General features: G+C 45.9%; 7 protein-coding genes across 7 annotated transcripts; 4 read left to right on the top strand and 3 right to left on the bottom strand.

Moving 5' to 3' along the window:
- Positions 1 to 31: 31 nt before the first annotated feature.
- On the top strand, positions 32 to 2,608 carry BJ212DRAFT_735928 (kinase-like domain-containing protein). The gene is made up of 5 exons (XM_041343944.1): positions 32 to 900; positions 960 to 1,129; positions 1,179 to 1,669; positions 1,722 to 1,882; positions 1,930 to 2,608. The coding sequence occupies exons 1-5, from the start codon at positions 136 to 138 to the stop codon at positions 2,476 to 2,478; spliced, it is 2,136 nt and encodes a 711-aa protein (XP_041188142.1). The 5' UTR covers positions 32 to 135; the 3' UTR covers positions 2,479 to 2,608.
- On the bottom strand, positions 2,592 to 3,395 carry BJ212DRAFT_1449232 (adenylylsulfate kinase; the record flags this gene model as incomplete). Its single annotated transcript, XM_041338665.1, has 5 exons — positions 2,592 to 2,725; positions 2,774 to 2,978; positions 3,035 to 3,184; positions 3,232 to 3,317; positions 3,368 to 3,395. The coding sequence occupies 5 exons, from the start codon at positions 3,393 to 3,395 to the stop codon at positions 2,592 to 2,594; spliced, it is 603 nt and encodes a 200-aa protein (XP_041188141.1).
- Positions 3,396 to 3,701: 306 nt separating this feature from the next.
- On the bottom strand, positions 3,702 to 5,760 carry BJ212DRAFT_1386124 (chaperonin Cpn60/TCP-1 family; the record flags this gene model as incomplete). The annotated part of the gene is made up of 10 exons (XM_041336826.1): positions 3,702 to 3,750; positions 3,806 to 3,917; positions 3,967 to 4,327; positions 4,376 to 4,633; positions 4,684 to 4,772; positions 4,825 to 4,902; positions 4,955 to 5,030; positions 5,081 to 5,207; positions 5,280 to 5,677; positions 5,734 to 5,760. 10 exons carry the CDS (start codon positions 5,758 to 5,760, stop codon positions 3,702 to 3,704), a joined length of 1,575 nt encoding a protein of 524 aa, XP_041188140.1.
- Positions 5,761 to 5,843: 83 nt separating this feature from the next.
- BJ212DRAFT_1386118 (uncharacterized protein) lies at positions 5,844 to 7,211 on the bottom strand. The gene is made up of 3 exons (XM_041336825.1): positions 7,001 to 7,211; positions 6,297 to 6,932; positions 5,844 to 6,244 (listed from the first exon to the last, which is right to left on the bottom strand). Exons 1-3 carry the CDS (start codon positions 7,073 to 7,075, stop codon positions 6,008 to 6,010), a joined length of 948 nt encoding a protein of 315 aa, XP_041188139.1. The 5' UTR covers positions 7,076 to 7,211; the 3' UTR covers positions 5,844 to 6,007.
- On the top strand, positions 7,212 to 9,801 carry BJ212DRAFT_1467916 (uncharacterized protein). Its single transcript, XM_041338989.1, has 10 exons — positions 7,212 to 7,394; positions 7,449 to 7,455; positions 7,508 to 7,948; positions 8,001 to 8,141; positions 8,193 to 8,244; positions 8,295 to 8,333; positions 8,376 to 8,443; positions 8,488 to 9,058; positions 9,106 to 9,353; positions 9,413 to 9,801. Exons 1-10 carry the CDS (start codon positions 7,385 to 7,387, stop codon positions 9,585 to 9,587), a joined length of 1,752 nt encoding a protein of 583 aa, XP_041188138.1. The 5' UTR covers positions 7,212 to 7,384; the 3' UTR covers positions 9,588 to 9,801.
- Positions 9,802 to 10,200: 399 nt separating this feature from the next.
- Positions 10,201 to 14,056, top strand: BJ212DRAFT_1386080 (OPT oligopeptide transporter protein-domain-containing protein; the record flags this gene model as incomplete). Its single annotated transcript, XM_041336824.1, has 22 exons — positions 10,201 to 10,675; positions 10,734 to 10,756; positions 10,809 to 10,916; positions 10,967 to 11,061; positions 11,111 to 11,179; positions 11,229 to 11,254; positions 11,309 to 11,438; positions 11,490 to 11,652; positions 11,709 to 11,756; positions 11,811 to 11,842; positions 11,892 to 11,949; positions 12,003 to 12,154; positions 12,208 to 12,403; positions 12,458 to 12,555; positions 12,604 to 12,699; positions 12,749 to 12,792; positions 12,849 to 12,881; positions 12,934 to 12,984; positions 13,048 to 13,122; positions 13,178 to 13,445; positions 13,497 to 13,633; positions 13,685 to 14,056. Coding segments are annotated over exons 1-22 (2,305 nt in total), but the record flags the coding sequence as incomplete, so codon positions are not given.
- A 4,165-nt stretch (positions 14,057 to 18,221) lies between these two features.
- Positions 18,222 to 18,953, top strand: BJ212DRAFT_1485448 (uncharacterized protein; the record flags this gene model as incomplete). Its single annotated transcript, XM_041340982.1, has 1 exon — positions 18,222 to 18,953. One exon carries the CDS (start codon positions 18,222 to 18,224, stop codon positions 18,951 to 18,953), a length of 732 nt encoding a protein of 243 aa, XP_041188136.1.
- Between the last annotated feature and the right edge of the window lie 5,143 nt (positions 18,954 to 24,096).

The following is a 24,096-nucleotide window of genomic DNA, read 5'->3' as shown; positions in this document are numbered from 1 at the left end:
TTCCTGCTGTGACATTGTGACAGTCACGTACAATTGAATCCATAGGCTCCCTGTGACACCCTTAAGCTTCAACCCAGCCAGCCTCATCGATCATCTTCAGGACGCCTTGTCAGCGTTGTGGTCGTCCTTGCCGCAATGGCTGCTCAGCCAACCGTGCATCAGCTATTCAGACGTTTGGAAACTGTAGGCAAGGGTGCCTATGGTTCCGTCCATAAAGGCGTCCATATACCCACAGGAAATATCGTGGCCCTAAAAATCATTAACTTAGACACTGCCGACGACGACGTGGAAGCCATTCAACGCGAAGTGGCTCTTTTAACCCAACTTAGGGATGCCCCCAACGTCACCAAGTATTACGGTTGTTACCTTGACGGCCCGCGCGTTTGGATCGCCATGGAATTCGCCCAGGGCGGAAGTGTCCGCACTCTTATGCAGACCTCTAAAGACCGTGTTCTTGAGGAGCGGTTCATTGTACTCATCACCCGTGAAGTTGTCATTGGGCTCAACTACCTACATAAATCCGCCATCATCCATAGAGACATCAAAGCCGCTAACATCCTCATCACTGCCACTGGTAAAGTTATGATTTGCGACTTCGGTGTCTCCGCACTCTCTGCCACAACTACGAGCAAACGAAACACTTTGATGGGCACCCCAAATTGGATGGCTCCCGAAGTAGCACAACCAGTTCCAGCGTACGATAGCAAGGCCGACATTTGGAGTCTGGGCATCATGATTTATGAGATGGTGAAGGGCGCACCTCCTCACTCAGATTTGAGGGATGCAATCAAAGTCATGCAATTGATAACCAAAGTACAACCTCCTCAATTGGCTGAAGCGGATGGCAGCAAAGAAATGCGAGAGTTCGTATCGCACTGTCTCAAAGTCTCTCCAAACGAGGTGAGTTTTTGGCTTTTGATGTCGCCCTGATTGATGGCATAATTAATTCGAGGAACAAGCGATTTTCCGCTGATGAATTAATAAGAACGAAGTGGATGAAATCGGTGTCAAAGGCAAACGTGTCTACTCTGCGGGAGCTGATACTCCGGTATGATGCTTGGATGCAAAATGGGGGTACTCGCAATAGCTTAGTGGAACCACTCGACTGGGAGAATGAGGAGAAAAGAGAGTGAGTGCCATTTGTCCAGCGCTCCTAATTGCTTAAAGTTATTCCCCAGCTTGCAAGGCGTGGTAGATGAAGAGACGGACCTCTGGGAATTCGACACCATAAGACGTCGAACGTTTCAAGCTGCATTAAAGGAAGATTTATTGCCGGATACCTTTCCAGTTGACTCGGCACTATCAGTTCCTACTGTCAAACCTTCAGCACGGTTACCTACGTCATTGCGTGGCCTTTTTGATGATGACCCTGTACATCTTGGATTTGAAACCTTGCAGGCCCCAATGCCACCTCCACCACTACGTGATACTCCGAGCCCAACACCTCTAGCCCCTTCCTCTTCATCACCATCACGTGATCGTACACCGTTCAAACGTACATTAGCCAATGCAGACAGCACAGATGATGTTCAGATGGTCAAGTATAACGATTTCGCGTTTCCTCCCAGGACAGCTTCTCGAGCGAAATCGAAACTTTCTACCAATGTCCCAACTTCTATGAATGTGGAAATTAAAGAGGAAAATATGCCTCCAGAGGAGAGAGCCGAAGGTATATGCGTTGTAATTGACATCAGCTATTGTCGGCTTATTCTTTTCGCAAGCCTCTGTTACTGCCATGGAGACTACTCCGACCTCTCCTCTTTTGCCACCCGTTAGGCCTTTCGTGGTTCGGGAGAGGAGTGGCAGCTCGTCAAGCAAAGGCAGTGACGGCAGCAGCTCTGCAGCAAATATAATTCTGCCAGGACTTAAAGACGCAGTGAAGGTAGCAACGACGGTATATTATTGAATTGTTCGCTCATGTCATTCTAGGTGCCTACCATTACGTCGGAGCACCAGTTGGGTCTAACAGATTTGCTCCCGCCTTCGCCTATGGCCCTTGTCCACAATAAAAGCTCTTACGTCCATTCTCCTAGTGGATTTGGATCGCCCGCGATGACAAGCGAAAAGAGCTCCATCGGTCTTGGGTCCCTTCCTGCAGCGAACGCTTCCAGTGCTTCCCTTACACTTGCACGGAGTCATTCTCCCTCCGGGCCTTCTAACCTATCTCACTCCGCTTCATTATCTCACTCTGGTCCATCAGCACAATTGTCGACTGTTGGGCCTCAAGTATTGCCGCTGGATCTCTGTAATATCATGAGTCATGACGCCACGAATGTGCAGCTGGTACGGTCCGTGAATGATTTAACAAAATGGCTGTCTGTGATCGAAGTTGGTTTTACAATGATGCTCGAACAAGCCGCAGGGGACTCTATAGCGGAAGAGCAAGAAGAAGGTGCTATTGAAAGGGACTATTTTACGGAAGACACGGACACATGGAAATGGGATTCTGTAACTGATATCGTCTTGGAGTCCAGCTAGTTTTCAAAATTTGATCATCTTGATACCCTAATGGCATTCTATTTTCCTAAAATTTTAGCTGGTAATTGGTAGGTATATGAACTGTATTGATTCCTTTTTGCTGTCCTTGGTAACTACGAAATATAATCATGCTTGGTGAGGTATTCAATGATAACCTCAACTGCTCTTGTTACATCGCATTCGTCTGTTCTGATATGTATATCAGGTTTCTCGGGAGCTTCGTATGGCGCAGATATGCCAGTGAAATCTACGCATAAAATTTAAGTAACAGTGAGGATGTCGTGGGGTGACTTACCCTTGATTGTTCCTGCACGAGCTGCTTTATAGAGCCCTTTCGGATCACGCTGTTCAACCACACTGAGAGGAGCATCAACAAACACTTCGATGAACCCGAGGCCTCCTTTCTCATGTAGTTCGCGGGCTACTTGTCGATCTGCTCTGTAGGGCGATATAAAAGCTGTGATCGCGATGCAAGCAGAGTCCGCGAATAATTTGGAGACCTTCAAAGAAAGATGAGGACATAGCTGCTCCATAATCCTAAACTTCTATGCAGTACCTCGCCTATGCGCCTGATATTTTCCACCCGGGACTTCTCGTCGAAACTAAGGTCCTTATTGAGCCCTAAGCGAACGTTGTCTCCATCGAGCCGGTAGGTGAATTTGTGTAAGTGAAGTAGATGTTGCTCCAGAGCACATGCTATCGTTGACTGCGAGGGAATCAGCGCACCAGTGGTAAAATGAGAGAGTAACAGACCTTTCCGCTAGCACTGAGTCCAGTCAGCCAGATAGTTACGCCCGTCTGTTTGAGCAGGCCAACGCGTTCTCGGGCGTCAACAGATCCTATAAACCTTGGTATTTATTTCTGTGTAAAGACCATTCCATGAACACACCTGGATGGAAAGTGATGTTTGTTGACATCTCGGTAATAGTGGAGGATGGCTTGAATTCAGTGACTCACTGTGTTATATCCAGCTCTCGACTCCCGATTCCCCACGTAAGGTTTTGGGACATGTCGCAATCTAGGCGTCAGTATGACAGCATCACTTCATACATAGACTGGAGCTAAACATAGTCGCTTACTGTTCAGTGTTGTCTCAGCAGCAGTTGGGAAGATTTTTTCTACTGTATCATATTCACAACCAAGTGTTTCTACATACCACTTGTGGAGTGTACTAGGTATGGTTGCTGGATGTATCAAACATGACACCAGTAATGTTACTCTACTCATACTGCTTCACGCCTCCGAGGCGATGCACGTAAAATATCATCCACCCTGTTCACATCCAAGGTTAAATGACAGATCATGGTCCGGAGGGCGCACTGCATACCTTATTATCATCTCTGCTGCTTCACTTGCACTGAGCACAACCTGTCGCTTCAGTTTATAGCTCTCCGTAACACCTAATTGTCTCATCGAGCCAATGGTGCCCTGGTTCATATCTGAAGATCCTATAAGCTCAGCTCGCGCCTGAAAAGTACACAGTCATACCGAGTCCGGCATCTGACTGTCCCTCGTAATGTGCAGCTCTTAGCTTAGCGACAAGGTCGCTTGAGTCATAGCCAGCATTGTCCGCGAGGATAGTCGGTATTTGTCTCAGAGCACGGCTGAATGCCTCGGCAGCTATCGCCTTCTTGCCTTTGACCTTCCGCGCGGCCTCCTCTACGGCGCAGCTCATTAACATCTCGGAACATCCACCGCCCAAGACGATGCGTGTCTCTTTGACTGTTTGTGATAAGACAGAAAGCGCATCATGCAACGAGCGCTCGGCCTCGTCGACCATCTGATTGGTTGAACCACGAAGCACAACAGTGCAGGCTTCGCCCGCAGCAACACCAGAGAATTTTATAAGCTGTAATTCTTGGTCAACTCAAATCAGCGAGGAGACAATGACGCTAACCTTATCCTCGCCAATGATGATTTCCTCAATTAAATCGCACTTCCCAAGCTTCACCAGATCTGGTCTGTCAAACGTGCTTGCAATCTCACCACCGGTGACGAGTGATAGCCGCTCAACACCCTCAAAATCGGCGTGCTCAATCACCAAGATGCCTTTCTCTGCCAAGAGAGACTCGGGGTAATTGTAGATGAGCTGCCGGTTGACAAAGCAATTGATACCATGTGCGGCGATCGTGTCGACTTTGGCTTTCATTTTTTCCTACAATGCGTTGTTAGAAAATTAAGAAGACCATAAAAGCGTGCAAGTACCCGTTCAGCCCGTTCAAGCTCAGCAAGTTTTCCAGTCGAGTCCACTTTTACTCTGGCTCCAAAGATCTTGATTTTATCGGTGTCCATTGCTTTTGAGGAACTCTTTAGTCCTGGATCAATGCGAGATGAACCCACACGTACAGGTGTTCGCAATGAGAATTTTTGTATTCTCCATCCGTTTGGGCGAGTTCACGGCAATGGTTTTGTCGAGAATGAAACCTGTGAGGTACGTTCGTGAGATGGATAGGATTCATTGTGTCTCTCAGCCAACCTTCATCAAGGTATGAGTCTGTGAGTTTGCCTCCAACCTTCTTGATTACCTGAATATGCTCCAGATCCGTTGACCCCTAGAAAATAGTAAACACTAGCACTGTCATATATAGCGCTTACAATATACCTTTAATCGAAGCACAGCATCTACAGCTAGGTTGGCAAAGTAATCTTTTTCTTGTGATAAAACTTTTGATGACAGGGTCGTACGCGCAATGTTGAAAAGATCCTGGCGGAACTGGGCAACATCGGAGCTGTTTGAGAGCACAAACCAAGTCGTTCCCGTGAGAAATCAGAGAGCGACGCCAAAAAACGCGAAGACATACGCGTGATCGACTGCTGCATTTTCCAGTGCCGCAAGCGCAGCAATGCTTGCGATCCGGTATCCCTCCACAATCGTCTGAGGATGTATTTTCATTGCAACCAATTTTTCTGCTTCCCTTAGCAGTTCTGCCGCTAGCACACACACGCTCGTCGTTCCATCTCCGACTTCGTCGTCTTGGACTTTTGAGATGTTGACGAGGATCTTGGCTGCTGCATTGTCGAGCTGGATGGACTTCAGAATCGTTGCACCATCATTAGTCACCTGGATATCTCCTGAAGATGCCGATTGCAGAATCTTGTTCATGCCTTTTGGCCCAAGCGTTGATTTCACGAGGTCGCCGAGAGCGAGGGCGCCAACGAAAGAGGATAAACGGGCATTTTCAGCTTTCTCCTCCGTTGCCTGCAGAACACTAGATGTCACATGAAATGCAAAAACATCAAGCTGCCGGAGCCTACCTGTTGACCGAAAATATGCATGGACATGACTGCAGTTTGGAAATTGTGGGATGACAATCGTGCTCCACAAAGAAATGCAGATTAGAATCATGAAAACAAGATTTCCAATTGTTCCCAATGTGAACAACACCCCTGTCCAGTATTCATTTTCTATGTTCTACATATACTGGTGCAGAGATCGTGTACATCCCCGGTATTTACATAGTACTCCAAAGTCCCATGTCAGCTATGTAACTTTGTCGAGTTCCCCTCTACTCCCGTCACGGTCTGTTAATTAAGTAGACAGAATCGCGGACTTTGTTGCAGCCCCACACAACCAGATGACAGACTTCTTGATAGCTTCCGTTACCTCTTCTGTGCTCAGAGGCTGATCAACAGGTGGGCAATGCAGGAAAATGACTTTAGTGGTCGACTTATCAGTCTTTCCGCTTGCCCGTTTACTCTCAGCTAGGGAGCAGTAATAGATGAAGTCGCAAAGGTAGTGTCCTGCGTCCAGGGACGAATATATTTGCTTCCAAAACTATGTCAATATTGCTGACAAGATACATGCAGATCGCTCTCACCTCGATGCCAGACCTCTTGAGGTGATGTACAAGCTTCTCGACATCAATTTCTGTGAAAATCTCCTCGGGGAACGACTCGTATCCCTTTCCAAATCCACGTTTAGGTGGTTCTGTACCATCAACAGGTGGTTCAATGAGGTATTCACTTAAACGTGCTCTTTCCATCCTCTCCATCTCCGAAGGTTCTGATTGTCCGCGATTGGAATTAGAATTTTCCTCACGCGTCACGCGTACGATCGGCGCATGACTACCAGTGGCATCCTTCATATTATAACCAAACTTATGTCCAACCCTCTCCATTCGCAGTGGTCCTCTCCCAGCGACGCCTACGTGAAAGATGAGATCGAATCCATCTGCTGGCAGTATGGTATCTGGTAGGTCAGGATCTACAGGAGGAAGGACAGGTGGCCGCGCGTGTAGTCCGGGTACAATGGCAAGAACGTCTTCGTATGTTACGGGGACTTGAAGGGTCGATAGATAAATGTCGCGTGTGTCTTGGGTAAAGCTGTTTTCTTCGGCCGCGGGGTCTTGATCATCAATTATAACGGGTTCATCAAGCGAATCGATGGTCAAAACGGTGTTGTGAAGTGGCTTGACAGCCAGCCATGATGGATTGACCGCATAGCGAGAGAACGGCTAGGCTCACTGACAGTTAGGCGCGCGTTTGAAAGGGTGAGAGCGAGTAAGGCCCCAAGGCAACTCACACCAAAGCCAGTTATAAGAACATGATAAGGTCGCACTTCTGATGCAGGAATATCGTTTATATTGATAGCTGGCATCGTTAGCTCGAGATATGCGAATCAACAAGGATGAGGTGTATATCCTGTGATCGAGAGCAGTGCTTCGCCCACGAGCTGGGACCCGGGACACTGTCAAATGGTCTAGTGGGTCCAGGGTGACCCACTGGTTAAACGGAAACTTTCAACCTTTTGCTACTAACACGCACTTGACGGAATCTTGTTATTGAGCTTGAATTCAAGTTTGAAACCAACATTTCCGTAGAACTTTGAGCGCTGTATCTTGATTAACGTATCGACGCTTTGGCAGAGCTTTGATAGATCTGGCTTACCTCTGCTCTGAATGACCGCATGCCTTCAGGTGCGCTACCGTACTCGCCATCTCACTCACACCGACGGCTAATGTTCCTGACAGTATCTTGGTCAGTCATCCGATCTACCCTGAGCATCATACTCCTAACATTTTATTGCAAGTCCAATATGTCTACAACCTGTTTTGGAGGAGAACATCAATAAACATCTAGACAGTGGCTGTAGTATTCATGTGGCGCCTCAAGGGGAATCCTCCTCTCAACCCAAAAACATGGCACCCAAGAAGTTGGCGCCGATATTCAGCAAGACCCGTGACAAGCACACCAGCGCTCTGGCTGATGGCCCTTCAGTACCTCCATCGATGACCCAAGACACGCCCACTACCTCCAAGAAACGAAAGTTTGAGATGCCATCACTATCGGGTAAACGCTTCAAGGGCATGTCTTCTAACTTCAAGTCCGCCATGCCTCTTGCGGAAAGGCTTCGCCCACAATGCCTGGACGAATTTTTCGGGCAGAAGCACTTAATTGGCCCCGACTCTATTCTGATGAGTATGCTAGACAGTGGTATTATTGGCAGTCTCATATTATGGGGACCACCTGGGTGAAAGAATTTGACTATATTATCATTAAATTCGTTATTGACATTCTTCGAGCTGCGGAAAAACCACTTTGGCAAGATTATTGGCACGGCACATGGACTGCAATTTCAGAGAGCTAAGCGCGACTTCTTCTGGTACGAACGATGTCCGCGCAGTGTTCGAAGAGGCTAAAGCAACTCTCTCATTGACTGGAAGGTAATGCAGAACTTTTCTCGCATTTTACTTCGTTGACTTCACTTGTGCCAGAAAAACAATACTGTTCTTGGATGAGGTACATCGTTTCAGCAAGGCGCAACAGGTGCTATTCTTCTGAACACATTTGCAGCTATTTCTGAAGCGAATGAACAGGATGTCTTCCTTCCATGTATTGAGCAGGGCCAAATACAGGTATGTAATACAATGGAAGCTCCTCAACTATTAACAAAATAGAAGATGATTGGAGCGACGACTGAGAATCCGTCATTCAGGCTGACAGGTGCCTTGCTGAGTCGTTGTAGGTGAGTAAAGATGTTAGTTTTATTTCAAGCACCGACTTCTGCAGAGTGTTAGTACTTGAGCGCTTGACAAACGATGATATCCGGAGTATTATCACTAGTGCTGTGGAGCGAGTCTTGACATCCGTCCCCCGTGAACAACCAGAAGCTAATCCACTAGTGGGTACAGAACCCATGGCATCGCAAAATGTGCTGTCTCGGTCTCAACCTCAGTCTCAGTCCTCGCAGGCGCCTATCAGTTGCGATGGTCCATTTCAGCCGTACGCCCAACTCACAGACCGCGTCATGTCTTCCATTGTATCTCTTTCTACGGGAGATGCACGGACTGCGTTGTCTTTGCTAGAACTCGTTCTGGCTTCTAAACCTGATAGAGATGAACATACCCTTCTCGTATCATTACGCCAAAGTGTCTCTACTTCTTACGATCGAGTAGGGGAGAGCCACTACGACATGATTTCAGCGCTCCACAAGAGCATCCGCGGTAGCCACGGTAGTGCTGCGATGTACTGGCTAGCACGGATGCTGACAGTAGGAGAGGACCCATTGTATATCGCGAGAAGATTGGTTGTCTGTGCAAGCGAAGATATTGGGTTGGCTGATGCGCATGCCCTTCCTTTGGTATGTCAATCAATAACTCAAGGCAAATCCCAATCGAGCATTTCCAGGCAATGGCAGCTCTTCAAGCTTGCCAGGTTATTGGAATGCCCGAGTGCCGAATCAACCTAGCGCACTGTGTAGGTTATCTGTCAGAAGCGCCGAAATGTACCCGTGCGTACGAGGCATACAACCGGGCGGAGGTAGCGGCAAAGTTAGACCCGACAATGCCTGTGCCCATGGCGGCCCGTAATGCTCCGACGGCCCTCATGAAGGAGCTTGGCTATGCTGAAGGCTATAATTATAACCCAAGCTTTCGGTGCGTCAACGTTTTCGGAATGCTCACTGAAGTGTCGCTAAATTCACCTGTAACCATAGGCATCCCGTGCACAATGAGTACCTCCCGATTGCGTTTCGCGGCGATGAATTTTTAAAGGAAGTTGGAGACCTGTCTGACAAGGATTGGAATGAAAAAGAGTTATTGCGTTGGGAGCAAGAAGAGAATGGCGGACGGTTATGGGAAGGTCGCTCATCTGCTCAACAGCGTCGTTGAACTCTGTATCGTTTGGCTGCGGTTGATCCCTCCCTTAATAAGTTACTGTGCCATTGAACAACGAGTCTCTCGGATCTGCCGTTGCAAAGAATCACATGCCTCGTTCACACGTTTCATGAAATTCCTCGATGCACTAGGTGGCATATGTGAGCGCGGATAATCTTTTTAGTCGTACATGTACAATTTAGGGTTAAATCACAGAGATAGAAAGGTCGGTACTGTGTGAGTGTTGAAGCACGTGGTTTGCGGCCTATTGAATGACAAATGCAACGTGTATTCACCTTGATGCGACCCACTATGCACATGCGCGCATCCTCGGAAGTGAGAACAGTACCGTCAGTTCCATGCGAGTCTTACACAGGTAACTGATAGTTCGGCCGCCGGTATTGCCGCATTACAGACCCACCCATGAACCGGTGCCATCCTGCCGGAAAGATTGTACATGCGTAACGAAAACGTGATACCCTGCCAGCAAAACCAACATCATAAAGCCAACTTAGGTGCGCAATATTCAGTGCAAGATTGGCCCAAGTAACTTCCCCCAGGCACGTATACTATGTTATGGCACTCCAAATGCCGAAATAGACCTATTTTCGCTAGACTGATCGCTCCAAGGTACCTCCTTATCTTGATCACTACTAGACACGAAACACACATGGTCACGATACCACGCGTGCAGGTCCGTACACACCACAGACATGGCCGTACCGAACAGCTGGATTTCCAATTACGAGAATAGTCGCTTACCTGGTAAATACTTAATAGTCTGCTGAGTGCTGAAACTTCTCGCTTCTCTTGCAGTACTGTCTTATCAGTTACGATGAGTCTGACCACTGCAGGGGCGATCAGCGATCACGCTGTGCCCAGCGAGAAAGCTCTTAGCACTAGTGACAAATCCTTCGATGGGAAAGGCGACGGTGAAACTGCAACAGTTGATGTTGACTCGAACAGCGAGGAAGGCGTGCTCTCCAATGAACGTGATATTGCTACGCACGTCATCTCGGTGGACGATGACCCTTCTCTGAACCCGTGGACATTCCGTGCATTCTTTATTGGTCTTGGCCTCTCAACCTTTGGCGGAGTACTCGGTGAGCTTTTTTGACTTCGTTTTTAGCCAGTATGATACTCATTAATGTCAATTTGTAGCGGAAATCTATTATTTCAAGCCTGTGCGTAATAGAGCAAGCATGACGACTTTATGTGCTCATATCATTACCGCAGCAAACAGTTTTAGTGTCATTGATGTTCCTCGCGGTTGTTTCTTATATCTTGGGCGTCTTCATGGAGACTGTTATTCCTCGCCGCGGATTACTGCGCTATCTTAACCCCGTAAACTAATTCACCCACCGCCGTTGCTTCATTCTAAACATCTTTCACAGGGGCCGTTCAACAAGAAAGAAAATGCTTTCGTTGTGATCATGGCAAGCGCCTCTGCCAACTCCGCCTTAGGTACCGAGGTTCTTGCTGTCCAGCGGTCGGTGAGCCTTACTCATATTGATGGAATTTACTGATCTTTGCTAAAGGTTGTATTACAATATCACGCCCAATGCCGGTGCCTCAGTATTCCTACTCTTCTCATCTCAACTGCTTGGGTACGAGAAGTTTTGTTAAAGTTCTAGCGGACGCTGACAAATTTCTCAGTTATGGAATTGGTGGCATGATGAGAAGTATGTTCACAATTGAGTCTGTGTTTGAACCCGGTGTTCACATACCTCTACTAGGCATCCTGTTATATCCATCGAAGATGTTGTACCCCGGTGTGCTACCATTGCTGTCCATGTTCGATGCTCTCTATGAGGGTGGGATGGCAGCACGGAAGAAGCTCAGAGTCTTTTACATTGTGTTTGCTGCGTAAGTCCCTCGATTAAGACCGGCAATGATCAAACATGCTGATCAACCTAGTATCTTTTTTTGGGAGCTTTTCCCAGAATGGATCTTCCCGCTTCTGACCGGGTTTTCAATTATCTGTCTTGCAGCTCCCAACAATGCCGCCGTCTCGCGAGTGTTTGGTGGTACAAACGGTAACGAGGGTCTAGGGCTCCTGTCTATCTGCTTTGACTGGCAAGTAAGTGTGAACACGAACTTCGAAGTGGATCGCGTTACTGACTGGATCTGCGACAGTATATTTCTGGCGGGGTGAACCCTATGACTATCCCGCTTAAAGCACAGGTATGACCTCTTCTCAAATCCGTAGGCCAGAAGCCTTACATACTTTTTGAATAGGTCTCGAATTTGCTGGGCTACATCCTTTGCATGTGCGATCACTCCGCCTTGATTCAAGACCTTGCATTTACTTATGTCTAGGGTCGTGTTTGTGGCCGTATATTACAACAACATCTGGAAGGCCCAGAACTTCCCATTCGTTAGTCTACATTCATGTAGAATGGCATGAACATTGACGCCAACTCCCCACAGCTTTCTCAACTCTTGTTCTATGAAAACGGAACACAGTACGATCAAACACTCATTCTCAATGCCAACTATGAAGTCGATCCCACACTCCTTGCTGAACAAGGCGTACCTTACTATTCCAGCACTTGGATAGTGTACTTGCTTTCCTCAAATTGGCAAGTTCACCAAACATTAGTGAGACTCTGCGGACTGACAGCTTGAAATCTTAGGGTTTGGCGGCCACGTTCACTCATCTTCTCCTCTGGAACTGGGACGATTTGCGCTCTGCATGGAGTTGGATGAATTTGTCAAGCATCAAAAAAATATGGGCGAATTTTAACTGGAAGTTCTGGCAATCCGACGGAATGCGGAAGCAAGACGTCGACGATGAAGATATCGATCCCCACTACAAGCAGATGCTGAAAGTTAGTTTTACATTTTTCTGCATTCAGCTTACCAACATGAATATTTCTGTATAGTATCCCGATGCTCCCAATAGCTGGTACTTCGTCGTTTTCGTCTTGGCCTTTATTGTCGCCCTGGTCGTTTTATACAAGACCAATTCGACTTTGCCATGGTGAGTAGCTGTGATTGGAAATGTGGTTCAGGCTGATGAGCGGTGAAGGTGGGGCTTCCTTATCTCGCTCTTGCTGGCGACAATTTCTATTCTATTCTTCTGTGCACTCGCCGCGATTACAGGATTGATGTTTACCATCCAGCCGTAGGTCTTTGAATTCAATTTCGATCTTCGATATTTAAATTTGCATCAGGTTTGTCCAGATGATTGGTGGTTACCTTCACAAGGGGTTGCCAGGTGATTGCCTTGCTCGTTGTTGGTTTCTAATGTGCTTTGATTGACGAATGCGACAGTGGCAAATATGTACTTCGTTCTATATGGATATAGTATGTGTCAGCTTTGCGTTCCAAGAACAGGTCGGCTAACCCAATGTTACAGACACTGTCAGCCAAGCCCAACTACTACTCCGCGACCTCAAGATTGCTCAGTGTGCGTATATTTCAAGCGTGCTTGGGGGAGGACGGGGCAATCTGTATTGACCGTAATTTACAGATGCAAAGCTGCCACCTCGCGCTGCATTTACCGCCCAGATTCTTGGAACGCTGCTTGGTGCAGTATTGAACTACAGTGCGCACGCCGCTTGTTACATGACTACAAAAATCAACTGACATTGGACTTGCAGTCATGATGAATTCAATCATAGATAACCAACGTGAAATCTTGTTGTCTGTTCAAGGAACCAATATCTGGTCTGGCCAACAGCCACAGATGTACAACTCTCAGGCAATTGCATGGGGTGGACTCAGTCACGAACTCTTTTCCATAGGCCAAAGATACCAATGGGTTCCTTGGGCCTACGTAATTGGACTTTTCATACCTGTTCCTTTCTGGGTCATTCACAGGTACTGGCCGAAGCTTCGCGCTGATTATCTTTATACTCCAATTATCGCGTACGTTTAGTGTTCCTTAAATTACTGACAGTATGCTCACATGTTTCACAGCTACTTCATTGGATGGCTTTGTGTTGGGATCAATTCATCAATCCTGTCCTACTTTGCTATCGCATTCCTCTCGCAATGGTGGCTGCGCACGCGCTACCCTCGCTGGTTTGCTAAATACAACTACATCATCGGAGCTGGTGAGTATTCTTGAACGTCATTAGGGACCCTGGACTAATCAAGCGATGTAGCCCTTGACGGAGGCACTCAAGTCATGGTGTTCATGCTGTCGTTTGCGGTGCAAGGCGCTGCTGGGACCTCTCACCTGTTCCCTGCATGGTGGGGCGCGAACCAAGGAGGTAATTATGACCACTGTCTCATGTTAAACTGAGATCAGTGATCATTGGGTAATTATGGGACTTATCGCACGTATCATTACTAAGTGGCTCGTATCCATTGTGTATCAGGATATAGATCATATAAGAGAATGTACAGTATATATGCATGGTGCAGCACTATTTCCACGCCTTCAACTATGTAGCTGAGACGAGCGGCGGAGGAAAACGCCTCATTGAATGCGTGCCACAAGTGTGAAATATTGCACTGCCACCAATGCTTCTCACCCGATCACTCCTGCAACTGGCATGGCTCCGGCTAGTGTTGTTGGCAGAAGTCTGCCATTCTGCCAATGGCAATTGCCAAGCGGCAATTGCCGGCAGTAGGTCGAGGGCGTTGGGCAGAAGTCGGCAGAAGTCAACGTGAATCTTATTTGTATTATCATCAAATAGAATATGTTTGACTTCAAATAAGTGTATCTGAGCCTCCGTGCACGCCAATATGTCCTCGAAAAAGTCTACGGGCCGCCCTACTCGAAAAATCATCACCAACCACTTTATCCAAGATCAAAAAGTCCAAAATTCATCCAACCGTTATTTTTACAAATGCAACTACTGTTCGACATCTATAGAAGGTCGCGATGACAAACATCTCAAGCATATTCTTGACCGGAATATTTGCCCTACAGCTCCAGATCACGCTCGCACAGAAGTCCGTAACTATCTCGCTACAAAGAATGGAAATCAAGCACTACTACTCCCACCTATTGTGGATGCAGATTCTTCTTCATCCCCATCAACTTCAGGAGACACAGCTAAAGCTCCACAGAAATGGAAGAACCTCTTTGGATTTGTGGATCTTCCGGTCACTCCAGAGCAAGCAACATGTGCAAATTTCAAATTGTTTCAGTGAGTTCAAGTGTCACAAATCATTGACTGTGTACTGACTGCATGAATATTAAACTGTTAAGGTCATACTCAAAGGATAACTGGATCTGAAGGGCTTTGGCCTCAGCTTGTGCACTGTGCCCCTTACCCAAGTATTGCCCCTTATTTCAGGAAGGCAAGACTAGCGCATCCGGAAGGTTGGACAAGTAGCATAACAGATCCGGATGACTTCCGGATGAGGGATAAGTATCATATGGCTAATCTGGATGAGTCCAGACTAGAAACTAATGGTAGTGGACTGTCAGAGACAGAGGTGGATACAGATAGACTATAGGAATCAATCCTAAGTCTTGGAGGGTGACAAGAGTTAGAGGTACTCAAGTCCAGAGGACAGGAATGAGCAGAACTAAGATGATATTTGAACTGAGGTACTACAGAAAGTTACAGGAGGTTATATACTATAGGTATCTAACGGAATGATCAATCAGCAGAGTCTGAGGCTATGTACAAAGCATGTGGATTAGTCTATTGGTAAGTAGAAAATGGATCACAAATCATGAAATGGAAATGAAACAATAGGTAGTGGATAAGGGAGCAGGACAGATAACGAAATACGGCAGTGGGGTTACTGAAAAGAGATGAGCGCGTATTTGGAGAGGTGACGGAGGACGACGTGGACAGGAATGACAGATTTTGAAAGATTGGACAGAAATACCGGAAGTATAGATATGGGGATGATCAACGCAGAGTCTGAGGCTATGTACAAAGCATGTGGATAGTCTATTGGTAAGTAGAAATGGATCACAAATCATGAAACGGAAATGAAACATAGGTAGTGGATCAGGGAGCAGGATGGATATACAGATAACCAAAATACCGGAGTTTGGGGGTTACTGAAAGGAGATGAGCGCTGGTTGTGGATTTGGATGAGTTGTGGACCAGACTGGACGAGTGGACAAATTGAATGACGAGATGTTGGAGGGAGATAAGATGTGGATCTGAGATGAGATAAGGGTCGGATCTGAGATCCGGATATGCGGATATGACATAAACCCACAGATTCATTATTCATGCTAATATACCTTTCTTGGTTGCAGAGAACTGGTTTTTCCGTAACTTCCTTGATGAAATTTGGCCCTCATATCAAGCACCATCATGTTATGTGCTGTCACATTCAATTATGGATAGTGAAGGTGTGTGCATCCAAATTGAGGACATTGCATGTCTCAAGGAATGTAAAAAGCTTATGTATTTGCTTGATGGGTGGGAGGATTAAATAAAACAAAGCTTGTATGGGTCAGTTGGTGTTAAGAACCATGCTCAAAGGAGAGAGACTGACTCATAGGGGCTTGGCCTCAGCTCGTACACTGTGCCCCTTACCCAAGTATGTGCCCTTCATTTCAGAGGAAGTCTGATGATGGTCCAACAAAGTCTGGAGGACTTCTGGAGGAGCATGGGAAATGTCCGGAAGAGCGCGGGAGAGTTCTGGAGGAATGCAGGAAATGCTCAGGAGAGTTCCTGCTGCAAGGTAATACTTCTACAGGAAAACAGGATGGAAGGATAGGAGGTCCAGAGGACAGGAGGACAGAAGGTCTGGAGGTATGGAGGACAGAAGGTCTGAAGGTACTGGAGGGCAGAACTGTCCAAAGGACAGGATACCTGGAGGTATGAGGGACAGGACGTCCGGAGGTCCGGAAGGAATAGGGGCTACATCAGATGAAGTCCAATGTAGAAGCAAACAGAGGTAGACTACCCTAAGGTAGAGTCAGAGGGACAGGAAGTGGACCTAAGTCTGGAAAGAGGGTAAGTGCTGGAAAGGCAAGACTCCAGCCTAGGGAAGCAATCCCTAGACTTGGGACAGAGACATAGGGGACAAATCCGAAGGTCCGGAATTCCAGCCTAGGGAATCCTTCCCTAGGCCTTATGGAAAAGGACAAGACTCAGATGGACTGAAGTCCGGAAGATGATTGGCAAGTGGAACAGGATCTAAGATGATAAGATATTCAGACTGAGGACTCTACTGTAGTTGTACAGGGGTTATATACTAGAGGCTATCTGAGAGGATCAGTAAGCAAAGGAGGAAGGCTATGTACGAGCATGTGGAAACACATTGGTAAGTAAGACGGAACATATGTAAATGAACTCGGAGATGAAACTAGTACAAGGATCAATCAGCAAGACGGAAACAGAGATAACTGAGAACCAGAAAGGCAGAGATGCCTAAATGGGGATAGGCACAGGATCTCAGACAGAGGGTGGGAATAGGTCTGGAGATAGTACAGTTAATATCCAGAGGTCTGGAGATCTGGGGATCCTGAAGGCAGGGCGGAAACAGGACTGAGATATGTGAGGTGGTGGATGTAGTCCGGAATCCGAGAGGAGGTAAAGTCCGGATGTCTTTGCTGGACAGAATGTGCATAGGGTGGACAGGATAGGGGATCCAGGAATGAGTTGGATATGGGGTCCAGAAATAGGTCCGGAAAGCGTGGGAATATGATGGGATCTATGTCTGGCATACAGGATATGACAGTTGGCTGCTGAAGTCAATCAGCCTCCAGTCATGTTGAACCTTGAGGATATGACAGGGCACTGAGGTTCTGCAGACAAACTCCTTGACATCTCAGTGAAAGCTTTGGAAAGAATGGAGATCGGAGATGGACGTAACATAATCACAGCAACAACTGACAATCCCACCATGATGAAAGCATTCCAATGGAAGTTCCAAGAGAAATTTTACTGGGTTCTCATAAGATCTTTCCCCCCTTTAGTCAAAGTATTCCAATGAAATGACGAGTCTAGACCTTCCCATGCTTTCTCCATGGCCTCAATACAATCATCAGAGAAATTTGTGCACACCCATTTATGAAGCAGCATGTGACAAAAGCTACTTGGGTAGTGACATTCTTCAATGGGTCCCACTACTGGGGTGGTCAGTTGAAAGAACAGGCGAAAAAGGATGGCATCAACCATGGATTGAAGAAAAACTGCGAGTCTTGTTGGTATGCGCTTGTTCTCCAGTCAATGAGTGTCTGTGATCATAGGTGTGAAAAAATATAACTACTATCAGTTTGAGCAAAGAATTAAATGAACTCTAGACAATCACTTTCCCATTTATGTTTGCGGGAAGATGCACAGAAGAAGATCGGAGGCCTCTCACCTGTTGCCCCAGATGTTGTCACCATTGTCCTCTGCAATGCAGATTTTTGGCCCACCATTGAACAAGGGATCAAGGTTATGGAGCCAATTGTTGACCTTATTGGAGATGAGGAGTCCCACAATTTGTCACTCACTTCATGCATGCTTGGGCTAATTCAGCATGCGAAAACAATCTCTCAGTTGCCAATTGAAGGAGATAATGTTCACTTCTGGCAACACACAAAGGCTGTCTTCAACCAGCGTTTTTTTCGCAATGAACACAAAAACTCACAGTCTCACGCTATTCTTACACCCAATGTGCCAAAAACTCGTGATTTCGCAAGCCATAAATGGATGTTCATTCAAATTTATGGTGGAGGTAGCTTGTGACATTGCTAAACAGTGGCAATGGAGCAAACAGCTTGCAAAAATGCTTGTTGCTGACTTAAAGGATTATCACAAATGCTCTAGAGTATTTTCAGGAGGGCAGGCCGATGCACTTGATTGGTGGGAAACCCTCCCTGTCAGTGCCAAGCACTGTCCATTGAAGGCATTCACGATCATAATCCACTCAATTGTACCTCATGCTGCTGATGTTGAGTGTTATTTCTCGGGTCTGGGTGGGGTACAATCTGTGAAGTGCTGCAACCTATCAGTTCAGACTTTTGAGTCTCTGAGCAAACTCCAGGCAAGCTATGCAAATTTCTTGCACAAGGTGGATCACGAAGCCAGCAAGCCAGTACATTGCAAACATGCCCATATGCACACTCGGCCAGAGCATGGACTTGACACAGCCTTTGCAGACAAACTTCAAAGGTCATTTGCATGGGTGCCACCACTCGCTGGTGCCTCTTGTAACTCAGATGATGAATTTCTTGCAGGTCCTGAGTCAATTACAGATGAGGAGCTGCTTGAAGAATTTGACAGGTTTGAAAATGAGATGCTGGAGTCACGAGGCTTGCAAGAAGGTACTGGTGAAGTCCCAGATATTTTCAAGGGAGATATTATTGATTGGGATGAGCTGGAGAAAGTCAATAAAGGAATTACACCTGCAGGGTTTGTTGAAGAGATTGATGTGGTTGGCTGTGGGTCACAAGGCACGGAGGCAGGCTGGAACATCAATGCACTGTTGACGTCAGAGGGTGTAGCATCCATGCAATAGCTTAGATAATTTTTTGCTGTTATCTTAGAACACACAGAAACCCTCAGAACAATTCTGCTGACTTTTGCCATTCTGCCATTTTTTTGGCAGAACTCACCCCAAAATACTTCTGCCCCCTACACTAGCTCCAGCTTATTGCCAGAGTTAGGGTTAGCTGAACTAAGCATTAGTTCTGGCTTATATAATTTATGGCTCGACTTGGCTAAAATAGCCGCTCAAAGCCAGCTCAAAACGAAATACTGCAACACTTGTAGGGCTGCTCAATTCTAAAATGTTGTTGTCAATGTTGACTGAGTACTGTACATGAACATGATTGTTGTTGCTTATCCAAGGCACATGCTGATTGCCAAAGTTCAGTTAGTCATTGTTGGACCCTGTTGAACTGACTGCTGATTCATACATAGTATTGCTTATCATCAATCAACGTCATTGTTGACTGCTATCACTCCCACACAGACAAATGCCTTGTGTGTGACTGTGAAAGAGAGATCTAAATGAGCTTATGAGCTTACACTCTGTACAGGCTAGTGCACTTGCAGTATCCTGGTGTGAGCAAGGCCATTTTGAGCAGCCCTTGAACAGGCAAGATCACAATGAAGATGAAGATAATCATACCTCGTGTTTTTTCTCACCCACATGAGTGCAGGGCTTCATGCACTGTCCATTATATTATCAACTCAATCCCATGGCCCTTACAATCAGTGGCAAAAGTGCACTGAGTTTTTCAAAATTTTGATGTGCTGGCCAGATTGTGATTTCCACCATGAGTATTGGTGTGGACATTTTCCTGTCTGTCAAAATGTACTGACACTGAGTCATTGTAATATCAGCCACCCTACTTTTGACCACTTGGTACATCTTTGAGAGTGAAATCCCATCTTTGAGGCCTTCATTTTTGCTGTACTCTTTCACTTAGACACTTTTGCACTGGCAGGAGCAGACTGTTTCAGGGGTGACTTGATTTCTGAGTCTTTCTGTGGCTTCTTGTTGTCCTTTGGTGGGTTATTCTCAATTTCTTGGATGTTCTGCCTATCCTCATGACTGTAGTCTGTGTGAGGTTCATGTTTGCATGCACCATGACTGAATGATGCCACTGGTTGGTAGATTTGTGGAAGCTTTGACAGTTTGACCAAAACTTGTGAGTACATCCATGTATTTTCTCAATGGCTACTGACCTGCAGACATTGCTGACTTGGATGTGGTTGCTCAACTTGCTCTTGCTGAATAACATATTGGTTCTCCCTAGTGTGAGGGACCTATGTGTTTTGACTGTGTTGAGAATCAGTGCTGACTGCAGTTTGAACATGAAAAATACCTAGTACTGTGCATCATACCAGTAAGCATCTTGGTGCACAGGGTTTATTTGCCACTGTTGCCACTGATCATCAGTGTATCCAGTCATGAATTCCTGTGGTCTATTTCCACCTTTCATGGACATGTAATTTAAACCAGCAAATGACTGCTGTTCTCACTGACTAGGGACTGCAAGGCCATTTTGTGAGGCCTGAGGAACTGGACTGTAGGGATGATATCCAGCATTACTATGAGCAAAGTAGTTCTTCACATAGTGTCAACTACAACTTCAAGCTTGTTCAACTTGTAATAATATTAAGCTACAGCAAAGGAATGTGGTAGTGGACAAATCAGGAAAGGTTTAGGGTCTGTCTGAGTAATTTATGAAAGGTGACTGTAAGGCCAAGTTGACATTGACAACAACATTTTAGAATTGAGCAGCCCTACAAGTGCTGCTGTAGCTGTAGCCTACTCAAGAATCAGAATCTCAGTGTTGCTGCTGAGGCAAATCAAATCAAATTGAGGTAAAACATCAACAGCTTGGACTAATGAGTTTGGGAGTGATATGGACCAGTAGTCCAGCCAATAAGAAGCTGGCAACTCTGCATGCCAACAATGACAATTACTTGCAAGTTACTGGTACACAACCAGCAGATACTGTCATATCCCATATGCCAGACCTAGATCCCATAATACTCCCATGCCTTCTGAGCCTATGTCCAGACCCCACCTTCAACTCATTCCCAGATCCCCTTCCACTGTGTGCTCCACATCTCAGCAGGATGAGCTCCACTATGGATTTACCCCTGAGCTCCAGACCTCTGGATCTTCATTATTAGCCTGATCTGTACACCCCTATCCTGTCCACCATATGCACATTCTGTCCAGCAAGACATCCAGACTTTACCTTCTCTTTGATTCTGGACTATATCCACTGTCTCACATATCTCAGTCCTGTTTCCACCTTGCCTTCTAGATCTCCAGATCTCCAGACCTATTCCCACCCTCCATCTGAGATCCTGCACCTATCCCCATTTAGGCATCTCCACCTTTCTGGTGAAGGTTCAACAACTCTGCTGGCTTGCAGAGCTAAAGAAAGAAAGATGGGCTCTCACTCTGGGGTGAGAGGAAAGCCTACTGACTCTCTAGGTGTTGGTCAAAGTGTGCCAAGTGATATGTTTGACCCTTAGGGTAAGCAAGGAAAGCAAGTATTCATGAAGTGACGCCAGGCCAACTCTGGTGAAGCATGCTGGGAGCACACACATGGGAATGTTGAGTGCGTACAGTGGCTCAAAAAACTGTCCGCATGTTTTGACATTTTTCACTATCTATGATATTGTGTGAGAATGAACAAATGCCTCAAGGACACGCTTATAGCACATTGTAGTATGGCTTCAGGGCTTTAATTTGAGCCCTACACCGTGGGAATCGGTGGAGATATGGTGGAGATACAAGGCTTACAAAATCATGACTCATGTGGACAGTTTTTTGAGCACATATTAAAACTATATAAATCATCATTTATGACACCATAACAATCATGCCACCATTAAGCAAACTATAAAGTGGTGTCATTATGTCATTTTAAAACCATATCTAACTATACAAACCAAAAATTTCCATATGTCATGGTTATATTCACCATGAAAGCCACCCCCCCTGCTCAAAGGGATAATATCCTCTCTTTTTCCTATTCTGGCCTCTCTGCTTGTCAAATTTCCTCTAGAACTGGAGTATCCAAGTCCACTGTGGCCAAGTTCATCAAAGAAAGTCACACAGACAAGGAAAACTTCTGTGAAGGGCGTCCATCCAAGCTCACCTCTACTAATAGGAGGGCTATTATTCAACACATCACTACAGGAAAGGCTGATAATGCTGTCCAGGTCACCTATTACATCAATTCCACCATCACATTCCCTGTCTCTTCACACACTGTGAGAAACATTCTCAAGACAGCTCATCTCAGGTCAGTAACAAGGAAGAAAAGGCTCTCCTCTCTATCACACATATGCAGAGAGGACTAACCTTTGCCTTAGCCCATCAGAATTGGATTACATGGACTGGAAGCATGTTATATGATCATATAAGACCACAATAAATAGGATTGGGTCAGATGGCAAGGTATATATGTGAAACAAGAAGAGTGCTAGCCCTCTCTGCATATGTGTGATAGAGAGGAGAGCCTTTTCTTCCTTGTTACTGACCTGAGATGAGCTGTCTTGAGAATGTTTCTCACAGTGTGTGAAGAGACAGGGAATGTGATGGTGGAATTGATGTAATAGGTGACCTGGACAGCATTATCAGCCTTTCCTGTAGTGATGTGTTGAATAATAGCCCTCCTATTAGTAGAGGTGAGCTTGGATGGACGCCCTTCACAGAAGTTTTCCTTGTCTGTGTGACTTTCTTTGATGAACTTGGCCACAGGTGACTTGGATACTCCAGTTCTAGAGGAAATTTGACAAGCAGAGAGGCCAGAATAGGAAAGAGAGAGGATATTATCCCTTTGAGCAGGGGGGGTGGCTTTCATGGTGAATATAACCATGACATATGGAAATTTTTGGTTTGTATAGTTAGATATGGTTTTAAAATGACATAATGACACCACTTTATAGTTTGCTTAATGGTGGCATGATTGTTATGGTGTCATAAATGATGATTTATATAGTTTTAATATGTGCTCAAAAAACTGTCCGCATGAGTCATGATTTTGTAAGCCTTATGTCTCCACCATATCTCCACCGATTCCCACGGTGTAGGGCTCAAATGAAAGCCCTGAAGCCATACTACAATGTGGTATAACCATGTCCTTGAGGCATTTGTTCATTCTCACACAATATCATAGATAGTGAAAAATGTCAAAACATGTGGACAGTTTTTTGAGCCACTGTAGGTGCACAAAGCATGGGAATAAGGCACGTGCTGTGCACAGACATATAATAGACTGGTAGAAGGCATGAGGACGTGAACTGAGGCTGCTGAGTGGTAACTGGTGATAATAATGGACTGCTACTGAGGACTAGGGTGACGACTGATGCATGCTAACTGAAGATAGATTCTCACTCTAGAGACTAACTGACATGATGGTGGTAGGTGTATTATGTATGAAAAACTTCCTAGGCAACAGGTAAGCTGTGCCTAGGCACACTCCCAGGGCTTGGAAGCGAACAGGGAGCACTCTATGTATGTAAGTGATGTAAGGACAGGGTCCATAATGAAATAATGTCATACATATGCTAAATATGGTCTGATGGTGAGAATAAACGAAAAGGGACTCACTAGGGGACTGGTTGGACGATGGATGAATGCTCCAGGATGCTGTGCAACAAAGTGTGACCAAGCACAGGAAGAGTGCACTAAGCACATGTGCGTGAATGTGTTGTGTAGTGCGGGAAAGTGTTGTGCCTCTGGCGCGTTTCATGGGAAAGTCATAGCTAGTGAGTTGCACACTGTACCAATCATCATGAGTTGAAATATGGGCAATCTATGCCTGGAGAAATCTCATTCTCTACACCGGTTCTCAGTTATCTCTGTTTCTGTCTTGCTGATTGATTTTTGTACTAGTTTCATCTCTGAGTTCATTTACTTATGTTCTGTCTTACTTACCAATGTATTTCCACATGCTCATACATAGCCTTCCTCCTTTGCTTACTGATCCTCTCAGATGTCCTCTAGTATATAACCCCTGTACAACTCCAGTAGAGTCCTCAGTCTGAATATCATCTTAGTTCCTATTCTCTCACCTTAGACTTGCCCAATCTTCTTCTGGACTTCAGTCCATCTGAGTGTGTCCTTTTCCATAAGGCCTAGGGATGGATTCCCTAGGCCAGAATTCTGGACCTTCGGATTTGTC

Source organism: Suillus subaureus (assembly GCF_016647635.1).
Source record: "Suillus subaureus strain MN1 chromosome Unknown BJ212scaffold_42, whole genome shotgun sequence".
NCBI classification, from domain to species: Eukaryota; Fungi; Basidiomycota; class Agaricomycetes; order Boletales; family Suillaceae; genus Suillus; species Suillus subaureus.
Note: the sequence above shows the minus strand (reverse complement) of the source record. Positions and strands in the feature narration are given on the sequence as shown.

Excerpts from the sequence above, each read along its gene's own strand:
- BJ212DRAFT_1467916 (XM_041338989.1), top strand. Across the intron at positions 7,949-8,000 it reads ATATTATGGGGACCACCTGG|CTGCGGAAAAACCACTTTGG; the intron begins GTGAAAGAATTT and ends ACATTCTTCGAG. Across the intron at positions 8,334-8,375 it reads TTGAGCAGGGCCAAATACAG|AAGATGATTGGAGCGACGAC; the intron begins GTATGTAATACA and ends TTAACAAAATAG.
- BJ212DRAFT_1386118 (XM_041336825.1), bottom strand. The coding sequence starts at position 7,075 with ATGCCAGCTATCAATATAAACGATATTCCTGCATCAGAAGTGCGACCT. Across the intron at positions 6,933-7,000 it reads TTCTTATAACTGGCTTTGGT|CCGTTCTCTCGCTATGCGGT; the intron begins GTGAGTTGCCTT and ends CAGTGAGCCTAG. Across the intron at positions 6,245-6,296 it reads TCAAGAGGTCTGGCATCGAG|CAAATATATTCGTCCCTGGA; the intron begins GTGAGAGCGATC and ends TAGTTTTGGAAG.
- BJ212DRAFT_735928 (XM_041343944.1), top strand. The coding sequence starts at position 136 with ATGGCTGCTCAGCCAACCGTGCATCAGCTATTCAGACGTTTGGAAACT. Across the intron at positions 1,670-1,721 it reads TCCAGAGGAGAGAGCCGAAG|CCTCTGTTACTGCCATGGAG; the intron begins GTATATGCGTTG and ends TCTTTTCGCAAG. Across the intron at positions 1,883-1,929 it reads GACTTAAAGACGCAGTGAAG|GTGCCTACCATTACGTCGGA; the intron begins GTAGCAACGACG and ends ATGTCATTCTAG.